The sequence below is a fragment of the Labrus bergylta genome, chromosome 21 (assembly GCF_963930695.1).
Source record: "Labrus bergylta chromosome 21, fLabBer1.1, whole genome shotgun sequence".
Taxonomy (NCBI): Eukaryota; Metazoa; Chordata; class Actinopteri; order Labriformes; family Labridae; genus Labrus; species Labrus bergylta.
In genome coordinates, this window is record NC_089215.1 from 5,849,309 (window position 1) to 5,868,331 (window position 19,023).

The window sequence follows — 19,023 nt, forward strand, 5'->3', positions numbered from 1 at the left end:
GGCAATCAATTTACTCTCTGCCTTAAATACCTGAGTATAAAACTGTAAAGGCTCTCACTCTCTTGTGTGCCCATACTTCACTTCATAAAAAAAAAAAAACTTTAAGGCCAACTACATCCCAAGAAAATAAGACAAGACGATATTTCACTCCCTCTGTATTTGGGAAAGCCTGGTCCGGAAATCCCGCCTCCTCTGCTCTACAGCCAGCCTCCTTGACCAACCCACCGCTCATCCTGCTTGAGTGACGCGTCGATGGACCAATGAGCGAAGGGATTACAGCTCTCTGGCGGTAGTGTAAGTACGGCTGATTTGCAACCCGCCGAAGCAACAGCGGCGAAGGAGGAAAAATGTCGATGTCCCCGACGCGGACCGTTCTAGGATCAGTGTCCTTTTAGGAAAAAAATCTGACGGCGATTCGGTGAGTAGGGGACAGTCGTCACTAGTTGAATCAAGGTTAGCGGTGTGTTTTAGTCAGTCCTCTGTCGGGTTTTGTCTGTTTTTTTAAATTTTTTAAAAGGCGTCAGGCCTGCTGGCACAGAAGAACCCAGCAACAGTCGCTCCTGGCAGCCATGATGGATGTTTGTTAACGATAAAAGCAGCAGTGTTGATACATTTGTATCACAGTTGTTGTAGCAACTTCAATGCAACACTTGAAAATCAACCACAAGTTGATTACAGTGTAGTTATTAAATTGAACAGACGCTTCACACTTGTTTTAGATGAAGTAGAGTGACATTGTGTGTCTACGTGTTGTCCAAACTGCAGGAAAACAGCACTGGTGATTGTTGACACCTTCATCTAGTGTTTCTTTTCCCCCCTGAAACCCTGATGGATAAGTTTTATTAATTCACAACAGATGTCTACATTAGGAAAGGCTTTGTATTTAAAGCCTGCATATGCAAAGTAGACCATTAAAATATGCCTGTTGAAGCATATTGTATTGTGTTTAAACTCTGAGAAAACCTTGAAACCAGTTTGGATTTATGCCAGTAACTACTTTGAGATTTTTCCCATTAGTGTAAACTGATGTTTTTGCACATTTGTTAGTCTGCTGGCTGAGTGGCACAGTCCAACTTTTGCTCCAGAGAATGAAACTTTATGTTTTGCAGCAGCAGTATTTATTTTTTTCTATTTTTTAATATCTATTTTTTTTTCTACATTCTTAATTTTTCTTTTTTTAATTTAAATTTTACTGTGTTCACTTTTTGTTTTCAATCTTTGCTCTTTGCTGCTGTAACAATATAGGATAAAATAAAGGATTATCCTATCTTATCTTATGTTTTAATAGAATATATTAACTTAATTTCCCTACATGTGTTGCTATGCAGTTATAACCTTTGTTATATGAGTCAAGTGTAACTCTCAGGGGAGATCAGTAGTACTGCTATATTTCTTTTTTTTTTTACTTTAGGGTCAATATATTTAATTTCTTTATTTGTACGACTTTTTAATATGTTTTTATAACTTTGTTTGCAATTGTATTATATTGTAAATAATGTATTTAATATATTTTTAAACGTGTTTAAATTACTTTAAGTGTTAAGAGGACTACTTGTGAAGCTAAACTCTTTTTACTATCCATGTTTTGTCTTTCTTTCAGAATGAAACTTCTTCTGTGCTGTTGTCTTGACTCATTATGAGCCTGTACAAAGAAAGTGAGCTGTTCTAACAGTGGCAGTGTGGGGCATTTTACCTTCGCTGCAAAGAGGGGGAGTCAGCTTACGTTCTCCCTTTTGTCAGGTCATCTCGAGGCAAAACCGTTTAAGAAAAGAGGAGTATACAGTCACACTACATGGGCCTCTGAGGTAACCTGATCTGATCATTAAAGCCGCCTGAGCCTCCTCCCTCAGCTGGACAAGTAAAAGTTAAACTCAAGGTATGGACCCATCTACCAGGGTGGTGGGTCTGGATGCCCAGGGGAACATGGTTTTCACTGTGGTAAAACCTGTAATGGGCATCTTTCAGGTGTCTTCAGATCAAACAGGAGGTGTGGCACAGGGCAGCATGGGCCTTCAGTCTTTATCTGAAAACACGCTGATCCTCCCGCAAGCGCAAGGACACTCACAGCTGGACCACAACCAGGTGGAAATGCAAACCATACAGACTCATATGCACCCCCATATTCACACCCAGATGCAGGTATCTGCCCCAGAACAGATAGAGAATGTGTCTCAGAATCAGGACCCTCCATCGAACTCGAGCACAACTACAGAGTCGGCTACTCAGATGCCTTTTGCGGAGGTGTCGTCACTCCTGGATCCGAACATGAAAGGATCGAAAGCAAGTAAGTCTTATCTTAATGTATTACTAAAAAAAAAGCAATAAGACGTTCATTAAAGTTCCCGTGAAACAGTTAGCAGAGTGCAATTAAATCTGCATATTGATATGTATCCTTTGAAACCAGGAAGCTTGGGATGGACCTTAACTGAGTGGCAATTACAGTAGCAGCCAATAGTGTTGGATGTAAGACAGACAGCAGCAACCTATAAAAACCTGCTAAAAGGAGGTCCAGTGCTGCACGGGGGGGGGGGGGGGGATGATATAGCAATTAAAGAAAGGGCACAGTTGGATGCAAAATTAGCATACTGATCTCAGTGTCAGTTTTGTTATAGAAATATGGACACTGAGCAAAAGTTTTAATTTTAACAAAGGAAACAAAAGACCAAAAAATACCCTTTTGTTCATTGGTGCATTACATATTTGATTAAAACATCTTAAACATCTATTTTGATTTGATGGGAACTTTAAGGTTTTCAGTTTCTTCAGTTGCATATGTATTTTCTTTGCTATTTTTTAAACATGCTAAAGTGTTCATAGTTTAACCTAAATATAAAAACCGACCCAGATTTTTTTTGTTTTTAAGCAAATTCAATGTTCAGTCCTGATGAAATGCGACTGAACTCTATCACAGCTATGTGTTTGGATCTTTCTCTCATTGTAGGGAAGTACCTCATCTCGTACGATGAGATCAAACGGCGGCTGCAGGCCCCGGAGAAGATGTCCCTGCGCTCCCTGGCGGCCTACACTCGGGTCAGCAGAGGCCCGGCCAGCAAGAAAACTCTCCTGGAGTCGCTCAGCGTCCTCGGCCTGACACCGAGCACGACCACCTCTGTGTCCTCGTCTTTCTCCAAACTCACAGAAGGTTGACTGAGTCATGCAGTGTTTTGATGTGATTCAATAAAAGCGGGTGCAAGAGATTAAAGAAAACCTAACTGTGCGCTTATTGTTTGTGTGTTTAGGCGACACTGGAGCTCTGTGCGATGATCTGAAGGATTTTGCTCATGACTACATTGACTATGGCAACATGTCAAAACAGCTCATTCCCGAGATAAATACAGTTCAACACTGGTCTAAAATTATTGAAACTAAGTAAGTAATGCAGGAACATGACTTTTTAAGATAGTCGTCTTCACGAACAGAGGAATAACCACTGTCTTCTTTCTCTCAGAAACCACCTGGAGGACATGAGGAAATGTTTCAGGGACCCCGTGAACAGCGGTGCGTTTGATAACGTCACGCATGGCCTCGGCCTGGGAATGCTGGACGTGGCACTGGACATGGTTGTCATGGTGATAGATCAGCAGATCCGGATCCTGTCGGGCGCAGCAGCGTCAGACCCGGCCGACTCGGGTCCACCGATGCGGCGTATCCGCAGGCGACACCGCAAGACCCGTTTGAATGACAGTGAGAAGCCTCACAAGGTGTCCGGAGGGGTCAAAGAACAGGGAAAGGTCATCTCTAAAGGTAAAGCACGCCGAGTCAGGAAGAAGATACGACAGGAAACTGGATCTACTGGTGTCGTGGAAACACATACAGAACAGTGTAAGCCGGACGACGTGGAGAGTAATGTCCTCACTCTGGTTTCTGTTGGATATGAAGCCGTCTCCACTGGGCTCAACACAACTGGAACTGTTTGAAACACATGAATGGTCTATGAACCAAACATGGTCCTATTTAAAGGGACACTCAGCGATGGATCAAGGACACAACTCAGCCGGTCATAACTCTTTTTTAAAAAGAATTGTAGGAGTCCAGGATCAATGTACTATGTTACACATTAGAGCTAATCATAGGAAGAGTTTGACTTTTTTCTAAATACACTTCAGAGTTAGTGTAGGTATGTTAGTTACATTTCCTTCAATCAAACATTTTCACTGATTAATACACGTTCGTAATGGCAGAATAAAAACGATGAGTTTCAGCACGATGTGGTCATCTCAAACATTTAGTATTTTTCATCGTGTTGAAGTCTTAGCTCATGCAAACACTGCAGTTAAAGCTCTACTGAGGAGTTTTTCAGATTGTCATGAAATAGACTAAAATGGAAACAGATTCCTCTTCAGGACCTACACAAGCAAAAAAAAAAGGGAAGAAGATTGACTGTTTACACAAAGTTATTTGTAAAGTCTAAAACAGCTTCCAGTGGTTGATGTCAGACGAGGTGATTATCGGCATGCTGACCAAACAGCCGATTTTATCAAGATTCTCGATAAGTGATTCATTGTCCACAGGGGTCGCCAAAATCCACACAACCCAAAAAGTTTCTCACATGAGCTTAAAGTTTAACGATTGTCATCAACATTTTGTTAGTTCCCTCCAAAGCAGCTTAGTTAGCAAACAAGTAGGAGACTCTAGAGACACAAGCCGCCACACAAAGCAGAGCTGCTGTCACCATGTTCTAACTGAACGTGACGGGACGTATGGATGATCCCATGCTGTAAGGACACGGTGTAACCTAGACCAAGTTAGACAAAGGAATGAAAGCTAAAGGTAGACAGAAAGGAAGGCCTTTGCTAACTTAATGCTGTTCTAAGTTCATTTTATGACGCCAACAGCAGCAGGTAACGTACATCAAGACACACACAAGTGCAGCTGTGTGTCTAGATGTAGACTTGCACACAGACAACCTGAAACACTCAGTATTTGCAGAATTCTATAATCTGTGATCCATGCCTTGTGATGTGACAGGATGTCTGGATTTAATCCTCAGAGTGTTTCAAATGTTTTCTTCTGTCTTCTAGTGTATGCTGAGTAAAGCAAGCTGCTGCAGTTTTTACTGTATAGACAGAAGAGTGGTATCTATGCTCTCTGTGAGCCTGGCAAGAAGGCAATCAAGAGTTTCTCACACAATGTCTAACTCCCTTTTTTTCTCTAGAAGCAGGTTTCATGTTGAATGTCGTCTTACTGGATCAGTATATTTTTCTATGCTGTTTTTAGCCAGCACACAAATCCTCACTGTTGTCTGTATGAATTCAAACACTGAGAAAATCTTTTCCTACACAGGCCAATAAGGTAGAATAGATTATATCAGAGGTCTAGATTCTATTTTTGCTGGTGTTTTCTCGTTGTATTTATTCACATATAGATTTCCATTTCAACGTTGTTCCATACTACATTGTTGTCAGAAGTCTGTTTTTACTTGAACCTTGTGAGTTGAGTAAAGTATAAAAAAGTAATTTTCAAAAACTGCTTTGACTCGGTTTTTGTGTATTCTAGGTCAGTGGTTCCCAAAGTGAGCGAAGCGCGGGGGGGGGGGGGGGGGGGTCGCAAGATGCCTTTAAAAAAACAAGTAAAACCTTTAAATGAATTAAAACAGCAAATTTTACCGATTATTGTGAACTAATATACAAAAATTGAAGTTCAATTTAAAATAAAGCCATAGTCCCTCAGTAAGGTTTGGGCTAAAATGAACATGATGCACAAAGACACATGTTTTTGTTGTTCTAATGCCGGGGTTTGGATAATGCGTGCAGCTATGCGCAACGTCAAATGCTTAAAACCATTGCGGCTTAAAAGATGGGAACCCGTGTTCTAGGTGACACAATTGGAGCAAAAGTTGCCCCAAAGTGAAAATAGGATGATGACGTTGAGATTGATATTTACATTTAAAATACAAAGATAAAACACTGCTCCACATTTAGCATTTAGATGAAATGCTTTCTAATAATACAATTTCTAAGAAAGCGTGTGCCAGATGCTCACCTGTCTGTGTTGTTGTTTTGATAGGGATTTTCTCAGAGGTGAATCGTGGAACATTCTAGTGATTTGAGCAGAGTCAGCCAAGAAGTAATACCTTTACTACACACACGCATATAATCACGTGCAATGGAGAGAGAGAGAGAGAGAGCGAGAAAACAGCTTTAGAGGATTATTAACCCCTTGAGAGGAGACAAGAGAGCCAGCTGGAGCACACGTTAGAGAGTCGTGTTCATACACAGACAACAGTTAATTTTCTTGCCAACAAAAAAAATCACAGTGCAGGATGGATCGTGGATTCAGTAGTGGACCTAAAATGGTTTGCAGGTGAAGTTGAAGAAGGAGTTTGAAAAGCTAAGGCGAATGACTCAAGAAATCTGGGGCGAGTTGAGAGATATTCTGTGTGTTTTGCATGAAGATGTGTCCCTGACAAAGTTTCACCACCAGCTGTCTGGAGACGGTAGGACCTGGCAGAATGGGACACCCAAATGTGCCGCTCATATACACTTACACACATCCCCAAAAGAAAAAACACAAACCTAGTCGACTGGAACCCTACCAACCTAACGGTAAGTGGAACTAAGTTATAATCTGTGTCTTATAATGTGTGAATTATTCAATTTGTACATCATTGTTGTTGCTGTTGTACCTCTAATTATTCATAGAACCACTAGGTTTAAGTATTGCTGATTCCTCACGTCCTAACAAGGGGAAACTGTCGGCCACTGAGCAGCTTAAGTCGACAGGCCAAGGGGTCAACTGTCTTGTTTTGAAAGCACCTTAGAAGTCATTTTTTGATGAATGGAAAATGCTTCCTTTGTACACTTTTAAAGCAGCCAAAGATATTCAACTTGTGATCTTTGAGCAATTAATTTGTACACAATTAAGCCGGAGCAAGACTCTTATTTCTTATATGGAAAAAAAAATCTGATATTCTTACTAAATATTTTCAATGCATCCTTGATTGTTTTAGATTCCTCAACGTTCTTTTCCTACTGTTTCCAGGAAGTCATTGTTTCCAAGTACAATCTGTACAATATGTACGTTACAGCAGACCTCAGAGTTGCAATCACTGTTCAAGTTTATTGTTTGGATTTCTATAAAGTTAAATGCATTTACCTGGAATAAATCAGCAACATAGGCAGGTTTGAAGAGTCCTCTATGTTACTTTTGTATCTTGCAGAAATGAATGGACAACAATGGCTAAGAAAAAAAGCTGAAGTCTGTCAAAATACTGCAGATAAGTTTTCAAATAGGTTCTGCGTGATGGTTAAGATGACTTGTTGCAAATTGGCAACTACAGGGATAACTTCCCTGTTAAATGTCTCCCTTAAGTTAATTTGCCGCGATTGGCTTAAGTAAAAGCTGGTAAAACATTGACCTCGGCTAAATGATCAGTACGTGCCAGTGGCCGAGTCAAGGACAGCCCAAAAGATTTGGATAGTTTGATGATGACCCGAGCTCTTCCACTGAGCATGGCAGGTTGGCAGGATTATATTGTTGTGGTCAGGAGCTCATATCCAGCTGTAATATAAAATCAATTCATTAAATCCACTGGAGATGTCTATTCAATAACTGGAATGAGTCCCAGAGCCAATAATGAAAGACAGGGTTATTGATCCAGATCATTTATTTGTAAAATTGTTACTAAGGGTTGAAGGGGACAGATGGCAATATTAGGCTGTCTGTACATTGGTCAGTCTTTGGGTAACACTAAAGTAACTTAATAACTGGATATCACTACATTTTAGACATTTGTCATACCAGGATGTTGATGATCCCCTGATTTTTTGGTTTTGAGTGTAGCGTTGAGTGACTGCCACTAAATATTGGGACAGATATTCATGTACCCCTCAAGTTTTCACATTTACAGCTAAATAAGGATGCAGCTATTTAATTTCTCCTACGGTGGTTAATGATCAAATAATTGCAAAAACATTTTCTTTTTGTGCAATTTGGTAACAGTTAGTTAATTTAATGAATAAACAGCTCCACCTCTTTGCCCGTTAACAGGTGGATCGATAAGTAAGTTTGACACCAGATTTCTAATATGGCAACCGCCATTGATGGGCTTCAAAATTCTGCTTCATAAACCAATGATGTCACTGAGACTACGTCCATGTTTTATACAATCTTTATGGTCTGGACTAGGAAGAATAATAGGTTAACATCCGGATGATTTACTTACGGTAGTCTTGGCGTAAATGGTCTTTCCACATTTAATCAAAATATTTAACTTAATGTAGGCTTGGAAGAGTTGATACTTCTGTTCATAATGTTGAGATTGCTGAGATTTTACCCCCACACTTGTCTTTCACCAAACTAAAAGGATTTTCACACTTCCTGAGAACATAAAGCATCCGAACCTGCTGGGTTTATTTGTACCCTAGTGTACATCTCCTAACATCTCTGTGTTTTTTCCACATTTCTCAAACAGACAACCTGAACAATGCGCTGGGTGCCATCAGAGTCCTTGGTTTGGAACTGATTGAGGACGAACTCAAACCACATCTGAACACAGTGCTGACAAACATTAAGGAGAGGAGTGAGTTCCTTTCAACCCTTCTATACTATAATAGATAATAATATATCCCTAAATCAACAGCTATAACAACCTTCTAGACAACATTAAAAGCCTATTATTTATGTTATGAGATGTTTCAGGGTGATATTTTATGTCATATTTTGCTTTTTACTTGTGGTGATTTGAATTGCAAATTAACAGCCCTGCTGCCACATGCAATTTAAATATTTATGTATCCATGCCAGTGTGCCTTAAGACATCAGACCTCCTACAGTACACCCTGTTGCAGCATATTGAAACAGCTCCCCATGTTAAATGATAAAACCTGCAGTATAACCAGAGGGGTGGGGGGGGCGGGGGCTTGAGCTTGGGAGGCTGTGAAGGGATCAGGTGTGTGTCAGAGGTAAGTCCTCTGTAGACGGCTAAGCTGCATTTGTGTCTCCGAGTGAGAGAGCAACAGGGGGGGGGAAATGGAGGAGGCAGGAGGGGTAAAGAAGGTTTAAAGAGAGAGATCTTGTAAAAAGCAAAGGCTGAATCACACTAAATATACAATTCAGGATCATTCTGCTCAATGATTTATAAAGCGTAATATAGGAACCAAATGTTTCTTTGACTCTGAACTTATAAAGCAGACACTCCCAAACTTACATTGCGATGTTTTAATTTGAAATACCAAAACGTCCTTTCCTCTTTTCACACAACTCAAATCACTCGAAACAAAAGTTTGTGATTTAAAAAAAACAGAATATGTGAAAGTGTGCCAACGGTACAGCATGAAAAATGAATAATCAATCCATATATACTAAGCAGTTCGTTAAAAAACTAAATAAGTTCATGTTTTAATTTTTACTTCAAAATTATATTATATACTAAGTATTTTATTTAAGTAAATGACCTACAACGACTGTCTGCACGCAGTACCTAAAAGGCCCAATAGAGGGCCACATATCTGGATTTATTGTTAAAATGTGATTCACTGTTTATAAATAAAATGATGAATAAATATCAATATCTTGAATTTGTATTGCTGTTTTATGAACATGTGTCATTCCACATGTGTCCAGATAAAGGCGCTGCTGAGCAGGTGGTGATCAGTGGCATCCTGCCCATCCTGGCCCTCTCTCTGAGGACCAGGGGGGCCCTCACAGTACTGACGACCAAACTGGTGGCTGAACTCGCCAAGGAATGTAAGTAATTCACACTTACAGATGTTGATTTATCGTTATTATATCATCTTTAAATATTTGTTTTGTAATTTAGGATGTAACAGAGGTGAGCCTGTGACTTTCTGAGGTGCTGTAAAGAGTTTCTTAGTGCTGAAAAAGTTGTACAGTGAGGCTTTGTGTTCATTCATTGAAGTGTTTTTGTGTGTGTTTTCTGTCAGCTGTTATCCGTAAAGGTTTTGGCGATGCAGGTTTGGGCACTGCTCTTCTGTCTGTGCTGACCAGTCAAGACCAAGAGGTTCTAATCTACGCTGCAAGAGCAATCTCACGCATGTCTTATGACAGCTGTAAGTAAAGCTAACCCATACAAATGATTTTGGATGAGAACGAACACATGAACATCGAATCCAACCTGTGGCTCCTTTTCCCGCATGTCATTCCCCTCTCTCTGTCTCCCTGATTTCCAACTCTATCCACTGTCCTGTCTCTCCATTAAAGGCACAAAAAGCCCCAAAATAAATCTTTAAAAAAAAAGTCCTGCTTAAGGTCTCAGCTTTCTTCCAGATTCATGTATTATAAAAGAAACTTGATAGTCGTAACATAAACTTTCACTGTACTGATGTTTTAACAGCTTTTTGTTACGTCTGTCCGTCCCTCTGTCTCCTCCAGCTAAGCTGCAGGAGCTGCTGCTCCGTCGAGGAGTGGTTCCTCGCCTCGTCGCCATTCTGCTCCGTTTCCCCAATAAGCAGGCCCTGGAGGAGGTGTGCCTTCAGGCCCTGTGCAACGTCAGCGGCATGGGAGTGGCAGAGGAGTCCGGGATGACGTGGGAGCGGGGAGCGTCCGTGCGGCCCGGGGAGTGCGTCTACCACGGCGTCTCTCCTCACACCTGTGGTTTCGCCTCCTCGGGGATCTTGGTGTGCGTGTCTCAGTGGGCGCCGGGTCAGCACGCGGTCAAAATCGAGGTGTTCCAGCGCTGCTCCTCCTCCTTCTGGAGCCTGCACGGGAACAAGCAGCGGGCCAGCTGGTTCCGCTTCTCCAGCCTGGGGAGCTGCTCAAATCTCTACAAGGTGATCAAGTTCTCCTTGAAGAAAGTCCCCCGCACTAAAAGCCTGAGGTCTCGCGTGTTTCACACTTTACTCTGACGGCTCAAACTCTGCAAACATGGCCGCTATAAACACAACTTCACTAAAGAGACACCACGGCCAGAACATCAGGGCGCTCTTTAAACTCTACAAACCTGAACATGCACACGCTGAAATGTTCAAACTACAAATGTCCCCTCATGCCTCTTGTGTATCTTCTTATATCTTATCTGTGTTTAATGTGTGTTTGCATTTTTTTCACTCTGATTGTTAGAAAAGGACAGTTTTTATTCTTAAATAGGATTTTTTACTTCAGGGAAAACAGTCGATCACAGATCATTTCTTAGATCCAGGCATCACGGGCTTCTATGCCTTGGGATACTCTCCACATCTTTAGCTATAAGTGAACAAGTGTTACAGGAACACATTATAAATCATTGAGAATGATGTATTAGAAACATGACAACCTTAAACATGAATGCCATGATGATGTCATTAGTGTCGATTCGTTCACAAGTGCTTGAAGTAACAGCCGTGGCAGCAGTATTGATCGTGTTCTTTTCTTCAAAGCAGCGCAGCAGATTCCATTACAGCCAATTCAGCTTTTCCAAACTATACTGAACACTTGGCTTTATTTACCTGACAGTTACCTTAAATAATAAATCAGCCAGTCTTTTTATTTGTGGTTGTGGTCGTACATCAGAGAAACACATTTTTACACTTCACTTAAGGATGGTTTCATTTGAATTTGAGCTCCTCTGTTTATTTAAAAAAACAACTTTTAAAAAAAAATGATTTTACATTTTGTATTTGTTTTTTTGATAGTCCCCGACCCCTTACTTTGCCAACCACCGACCTACACCACAACCCTCTCTCCTCTAACTGGGCTCTGTAAACTGGTTTAATTGGTTTTCTCTAGCTCCAGGGAACATCTGAAGGTTACAGGGACACAGGCCCCTTTAACGCTTGATTCATTATAAAATGTGCTTCACGTGACAAACATGCAAATACATCCTGAATGTTTCCGTCTTATTTTCACTTACACACACGTTGTCTGCTGAATCACCTGAATCACCCGAGTTCAACACTAGATGGCAGTGATGTGTTTTGTAAAACGTCTGTCGTCTTTGTACATGGTGATATTAAAGACATTGAACACCAGATTGTGACTTTGTAGACGAGCCCACACATGGACAGAACAAGCTTTGACATGTCAGTGGATATTCAAAGATATTTAAACAGATTTCATTGGTTTACCTTACCTGTGAGAGTGTGTTTACTTAAACAGAGCTCTTGCCCTTTGACTCTTTATCTGTTAAATAGAAGATAGACACAAGAGTACCGTCTTCTTTTTTTTAATTTCTCTTCCTCTAATTACCTCTCTTATTGGTTCCATTCAGCTCGAGGCGTCCCAACGCAGGGCCTCGTCGTCTAATCAATCCTAACTTTATTACTCCGGAGCCACTTAAATATTTCATGTGATTGAGAAGAGGCTTTAGAAGTATTTACTGGTAGACAAGTCGACGCTCTCACCTGTTTCTGATTAACCTGATTGTCCTCTGGGGGAGTCTGTTCTGCACTTCTGTAAGCGATTAAAAAAAAAAAGGTAAGCCACCTTATTATAGGCGGCAGTCGTCAAAATTAGCTTTGTAGATAGATAGATAGATAGATACTTTATTGATCCCGAGGGAAATTCAAAGCATCCAGTAGCAGGTTACAAGACGTACATGACATGAAACATTTGTTACAAATTAAGCCGCAAAAAAAGCCGCAAAACCCCCCCTCTCATACATATATATTAACCTGAGGTGTATGAGGTGAGTAATGCATTAGTGAATCTAAAAAATAATTTTCTGCTACATATGAGGATAAGATTTGTCTGCGATGCTGATCAATTAAAGGTACAAGATGTCATCTGAGTTGGTGACGTTTATTTCTGACAGTCGGTCTGGAAACAGTGACCAGAAGTGAGGAGCTTGTTAATGCAGAGCTCAAAGGCTTGGTGAGCACAAATGACACCAATAACAATTCCTTGTTTGAACAAACATTCTCATTTATACACACACTGCGATAAAACTGTGATTTTACTCGGTTTCAAAGTTTCATTCTTTCATAAACTGCAATTTAAAGGTGAAAAAAGTTACATAAACCCTTTTCACACATACGGAAAACTCCTGCAAAACTCCGGAGATTTGGCTACCCGGAGGTTCTTTAGGCCATGTGTGAACGCAAACAGCCGCATTTTTAGCGCGGACTGGACCCCTAGTGTTTTATCTGCAGAATATCCGAGTGAGCTGATGTCTGAACGCGGCCAAATATACTCTGGAGATTTCAACTCGAGCTCACCTCGAGCAAATGGGAAGAGAATGATGTTTATATATAGTGACCAGCTAAAGTGTCTGCCCGCGACCACTACGATCTCCATGCACGTAATTAAACGGCTGCATTATGTTTTCTGTTCGTCAGTATGTTGTTCTTCACTCTTTTGTGGATGTTGTCATTCCATTGGACTACACGTAGCAATGATATAAAGGCAAATATTCTCATTATAACGTCGTGTAGCGGACTCTGTTGCTACGGCCGCTACGTCCGCGTTGTTTATTTACGTCACGTCTTACGTCGGGAAATCCCCCGCGGCCCCTCCCCTCTGACAGGGAAAGTCCCCCCTGCTGTGAGGAGCATATGTGAACGGCTAGTTTGGGAGAATCTCCGTAGAAGTCCTCCAGTAATTATCTCGATATTATCTGGAGTGCAGATGTGAAAACGGCTTAATTGTTGCTTTAAAATCGGAGCTAACTTGCTTGACTGGCTAGTAGCTCAAAATAAATACTGCTGATGACTTCATTGTCATGAGAAGTCAAATGTAGATTTGCATTAGGCATACTGTATTGAACAAAACAAATAACCCATTTTTTTTTCATTTCAAGTATTGTGCACTCTTTACTTACTGTTGAACTCTTTAAAGTTAAACTTTGTATGAAAGCAGAAACTCCTCATGACATCTTACTGTCACGTTCTGAAGAAAATATATTCTAGACGTATCTGTTGCCTCAGTCTTTGCACAAACCTGTGATGCGTCAGACAAAGTTTTTAATCAATAGCCTCACTTCCTCTCTGTAATGGGAGACGCAGGAAGCTTGCATATATTACTTTTAATATAACACTCATTAATAATGCATGACGAAGTCTGCATTATATGCCCTCAGTCCCAGATAACATGGCTGAAGACGCTTTTATTGCTTGTCTTTGCAAATGAGTCATTTAAACTTTAATCCTCTTGTTGTTTTTGTGCAGAAACAGCTCCATGTAATTGCATTAGGATTTCCATAGCGCACAGGCTCTAATTACGGCTTTTCGTCATTTCTCTATTGTGGCCTTCATTATTCTTCGCCTGTAGCGTGCTCCAGCGAGAGACAACAGTGATCTACCTCAGTGACTCACAACACAATCTTTGTCTTTTTTTTGATACGGACAAAGAAACAAAACACAAACACATGAGAACGATATGATTCAACAGACAAACACACAAACAAGTTTGATTTTAAGGAACACCAAATATAATCACTCTGATAGATTTTTCCTCAGAGTGTCCCGCTGTGGCTTTAAATTCTGATTGTCACACAGATGAGATAATGGACCCCTGATTCTCAGCGCCCCCTCGACACCACTTTTTTTCTCTGCAGTCCACCAAACCTCCGACCTCTGTCGCAGGTCGATGGCAACTCTCATCAGCCGGGAGTCGGGATTAGCATTTACCAATCGATGCCTTTGTCAAGTGCCGCTGAGTGTTTGGGCCCGATCCTCTCCACTGTATTGTGCGCCAGCCTTGCAGAGGACAATGGTGGTCTTGACCTTAGTGGGGAAAGACTGTGAGGAAAGCAAGGGGAACGTGAAATCAACAGCTTGTCTCATGGGCTCCTTTTGGGGCGACAATATTCTGCATTTCATACACATGTAGTTTTCACAGAACTTACAGAAGATGATCAGCTGATACAAACACAGCATGTGCCTGGTACTGACAGTTTTCTGTTTTTCAGAACACTTGCAAGTTGCAGTTTGCATGCGTGGGTCCTCTCTCCGGGTACTCCGTTCTGGCTTTAGCAATAGGCAGCTATGCTAGGTCATTAGCTCAAGAATCCAGTTTGTATTGTACTTCTTTACTATACAAAGACGTTTGGCATGACGTGATTTAGTAGCCAACATCAACTATTTGGAAAGAATATTAACTACAATCCTGTTGGTTTAATAGTGACACAACCACAGATCCAGAAAGTTCTCCATCAGCGGCAGCCATCTTTGTTGTTTACAAAAATGCTTGAACTGCACTTAAACATGCCCTAGATATGATAGCTAAACTGTTGTGATTGTCCCATGCTGGATACTTTGAAAAGTCTGACCATGAGGGGAACCTGATAAATACAAATGTTCCTGCAGATTAAATCTGTTCCTTGGCAAAAAAAAAAAAAAACCTTGTTCTATTAAAATTGATCGTACTCAATTAAGCCAAGCCAGACGATGCCTCATATTGTTTGGACTTCAACCACTGAAGTTGTTCAGCTTTCCTCAATGAATACTCTTACAAAATTTCAATTCTAATCACTAAACTTCCCAAGCAGCAGCACCATTTATCCCTTTTATCATTCGCTCAATTTGCCTTGAAAAGAACAGAAGCATTGTTTCCTTAACCTTCTTCACACAAGGCCTGAAATCTGAGACTGACTAAGCAGAACTAAAGGTGGATGAAGACGTGCAACATCATGTTGTTTTTCTCCTGGCTGCCTACCTGAATGAAGCTTTGATCACATTCACCTGCTGTACTCTCTGTACTGTCTGTGTTTTTTTCCTGAAAATAGCACAAGGCCAGACAGACGTCATTGAAGGCACAACAAAAGGAGTCTATAATCCTACATGGTGATGACTCGTATACCTTTTGGATACAAAAAATAATAATTTTAAGTTTGCAAACTGCAGTTTTTCAGCTTAAATCTTTTTAAATACAAAACATTGTTTTTTTTTATTGTGCTGCCAATCCCAATTCTACTATAACATTACACATTGAATTAGTTCATTTATTTTAGCTCATGGTGCCACTTAGATGTCGACATTAAATGTGATCACGGTGAAGGAAATGAAATCGAACTCGACCTCTGAATATGACAGCCCTGAAATCAGTCGATATCTCATCCAGATTGTCTGATTGCTGGCACACCTGTGGTTTTCCATGTCACGGCGTATTGCGTACCAGGCTATGACGGGCAGATTTTGGACTCGACACCAAACACCAAAGAGCCCAGCTCGTCCCAGACAGACTGCTTATTTTTACTCGGAGATGTCACCGAGCTGAATGGTCGGTTCAAACGCTGACTGCTTTTACTTCTATTTCTGTACCGACATCAGAAAGCAAACACGGCACAGATGTATCTCTCTCCTGCTGCTCTGAGCGACAGAATAAGGCTAGTACTGGAACAGGCAACAACAAGCGCGACCAAACACCGAGGCTGCACTTCAGGCTGGTGTGTGTGTGTGTGAGCCAGTAAATGTGAGCGGGTCGGTGGGAGACGAGGCCATCTGTCCTGGCCTATTACCTCCATCACAGGTGGGCCCTTTCCACAGACAACACACGTACAAGAAATCTCATAGATGTTGTGGTTACAGGTGGTGTCAGAGAGAACAGGGCAGGACTAATTGTGGACTTTGTTTTTTACTTTCCCCCCGTTTTGTTTTGTGAGGAAATATTGCATTTTTTTTTGCCATAATCAGCAGGGGGGGGAAGGAAGGAACTTGGTGAAGGGATGAAGGGAGAAACAGAACGAGAAAGATGACACGGCAGATGGTTGATTGGAGATTATCACCGTGGGAAGGAACACCAGGAAGTCAATTAGGTGATGGGAGAGTGACGCACAAACGTTGGAACTACCAATCAGCGATCTTTATACTTGATTGTGTATTCCAGACTTAAGGCAGCATAAATCATTCAAAAACCAAACGTTTCATGATTACAAAAAAAGACGCCTCTCCAAAAAAAAAAGAAAAGTCCATCACGGGTCAAAACTCGCTGTGTGTTCGAGAATCTCGCTGAAAAATCCAAAACATGTTCACAGCTGATTCTCTGCTAATACATCGACAATGAAGAGCTAATAACGCTGAAAGCTAATGCGACAGAAAAAGCTATGCTAATCCAGTCATAACGACAGAAGTCCAACCGGGCCTTTAGGTGGCGCTTAATAAAACTATAATTTACCCGGGAGCTTTTTGATATAGGTCAAGCCTTAGCGAGGACCAACATCGCTCCTGAGACTAACAGAGGTCACTTTGACGGCAGGAACAACAGGACTAGGATGTTTTTTTAATCGCAGGGGTCGCTGTTTCCCATCATGCACTGTGCCTGATAAACTCTATCTCTTTGGGGTTGAAGCTCCTGGGCTGATTTGCAATATTTTCGCTCCCCTAGCAGAGTAAGCTAATAGTACTGCTAGCTGTAGACCTTACTAAGCTAACTAGCTAACAGCACATGGCAGCAGTGGTTATTTTAGAAAGGCTATCCGGCTGTTAGAAATCATTTTCCATAAACGTTTAAATGTTATATTGTTTACACCTAGTCCCAGCACTCTTCTCCAGTTGTGTCCACCGTAATGGGGGTCTTAATGGGGTCTAAATTTAGTAGCTGATCTTTCTTTCTCCCATTGAAATGTCTCAAGCTGCTGCAATCAGTGCCCCCTAGAGGCCTGGAGCAGCTTCTGTTGCGATAACCCAACAATGCAACTTTTTTTCTGTTGAACTGGTTCTCTGGGTTTGTTTGAGTTTCTGCCTTTGTACCATGTTTGTCCCAAGAGAAGGAATCTCAGTTTTGATCTCGACGAGGGTGTGTGTCCATGTGTAAAGGTTCTTGTTTGTGTGTGTTTACCGCCGCAGACCTGCGGAGGTGTGCAGTGGCAGCACTGTGAGCAGCAGACTGCAGACTTAATAAACATTTTTAAGAGCTTATTATGGCTGAGACCTCTGGGACGTTCTTCAAACAATGATAAAGTGACAGCAATGAGTGAGCGTGTGCGTGTGTGTGTGTTTGTGTCTGTGTGAGGGAGGCTGACAAGGAGGAAAACAACTAAAGAGACAGTTACAGACTGAGACTGAAAGACAAAGATAGAGGCAGAATGTAAGATGAGTCACACACACAAAACAAACACAAAAGAATGAAAGACGACAGCAGCAGCAGCAGAGAGACGGAGTGAAAATAGAGACTTTGACAAAGAAAACATCAAAATGATCCTCGAACTTTGTTTTCAAGCTCCCCTGTTTTCTCTCCATTTACAATGTTGTCTCTCAACTCACTTTTCTGCCTTCTGTTTCAGTAAAGTACAGAATCTCTCTTTCGTGCAGCCTGTGTGTTTGCAGTGCAATATCAGCTGCTGTCATTCTGCTGTATTGTGATGACAGCATTAGTAAGCATGGATATTAATTTGCTGCAAAATTACAGCAGCCAGCTCCTCTGACAGGCTCGATCCTCCTCGACTCTCTCTCTCTGACTAGGTTTGGGTGCAACATTTTTATCCTAGTTTCCATTTTAATGTGTTTTAATTGGGGCTGAAAGCATTAACGTGTTAATCCATTGCGATTAAGGTCTGAAATTAAAGCATTAATTTGTTTAATCGCGTGCTATTTTGTCCCTTTAGGCACACCGTAGGTAAGACCCCACAGAGTCTCAACTGTAGTCACAGGCTGTCATCGTAGTATGCTTTACTGACATACCCAAGACCAGAGGGCTCCGAGACATTTAGGGTTCGAGACCGAGTCAAGACCAAGGCCATAAATATCAATGAAAAATCATCATCTTGTGTGCAGCAGGCGTGTCACTCACTTGGACTGTAACACCGGGAAGGTTGCGGCCTTAACAAGGGGGGAAACCAAATCCCGCTACAAATGAATTGAAGTTCTTTTTTGTTTTGGAAAGGGACGTTTTTCTTTTCAGATTAATAACGTGGACATCAGTGGTGGTCTTGACCGGTCTTGACTTAAAATCATGAGTCCGCCCAGACAGAACCTAGAACTAGACAGAGTAAAAATGCTTTCGATTCCGAGACGAGACCTTCAAAAAGTAGTCTCGAAACCGGTCTTGAGACCAAGACCAATTTTCAGAACCACAACACTAGTATGGAGCAAAGTCAAATTTAAAATCATGACCTCGGAGCTGGTTGTTGAAAATGAAGTAAACCTTTAAAAGTGTCTTGCAGGGCTACCCCAAATCTCCTCCATCCTGATCTTTCTGGTAAGTATTGGTATT

At 41.3% G+C, this 19,023-nt stretch overlaps 2 protein-coding genes across 2 annotated transcripts; both read left to right on the top strand.

Moving 5' to 3' along the window:
* Nucleotides 1–281: 281 nt before the first annotated feature.
* Nucleotides 282–5,469, top strand: si:ch73-127m5.2 (uncharacterized protein LOC561202 homolog). The gene is made up of 5 exons (XM_020630775.3): nt 282–418; nt 1,601–2,284; nt 2,942–3,142; nt 3,240–3,369; nt 3,449–5,469. The coding sequence occupies exons 2-5, from the start codon at nt 1,879–1,881 to the stop codon at nt 3,915–3,917; spliced, it is 1,206 nt and encodes a 401-aa protein (XP_020486431.2). The 5' UTR covers nt 282–418; nt 1,601–1,878; the 3' UTR covers nt 3,918–5,469.
* Nucleotides 5,470–5,570: 101 nt separating this feature from the next.
* On the top strand, nt 5,571–11,906 carry si:dkey-21e13.3 (uncharacterized protein LOC100150043 homolog). Its single transcript, XM_020630853.3, has 5 exons — nt 5,571–6,545; nt 8,414–8,521; nt 9,565–9,687; nt 9,885–10,010; nt 10,333–11,906. Exons 1-5 carry the CDS (start codon nt 6,452–6,454, stop codon nt 10,803–10,805), a joined length of 924 nt encoding a protein of 307 aa, XP_020486509.2. The 5' UTR covers nt 5,571–6,451; the 3' UTR covers nt 10,806–11,906.
* The last annotated feature ends 7,117 nt before the right edge of the window (nt 11,907–19,023 follow it).

Excerpts from the sequence above, each read along its gene's own strand:
- si:ch73-127m5.2 (XM_020630775.3), top strand. The coding sequence starts at position 1,879 with ATGGACCCATCTACCAGGGTGGTGGGTCTGGATGCCCAGGGGAACATG. Across the intron at positions 2,285-2,941 it reads CATGAAAGGATCGAAAGCAA|GGAAGTACCTCATCTCGTAC; the intron begins GTAAGTCTTATC and ends CTCTCATTGTAG. Across the intron at positions 3,370-3,448 it reads TCTAAAATTATTGAAACTAA|AAACCACCTGGAGGACATGA; the intron begins GTAAGTAATGCA and ends TCTTTCTCTCAG.
- si:dkey-21e13.3 (XM_020630853.3), top strand. The coding sequence starts at position 6,452 with ATGGGACACCCAAATGTGCCGCTCATATACACTTACACACATCCCCAA. Across the intron at positions 8,522-9,564 it reads GACAAACATTAAGGAGAGGA|ATAAAGGCGCTGCTGAGCAG; the intron begins GTGAGTTCCTTT and ends ACATGTGTCCAG. Across the intron at positions 10,011-10,332 it reads ACGCATGTCTTATGACAGCT|CTAAGCTGCAGGAGCTGCTG; the intron begins GTAAGTAAAGCT and ends TGTCTCCTCCAG.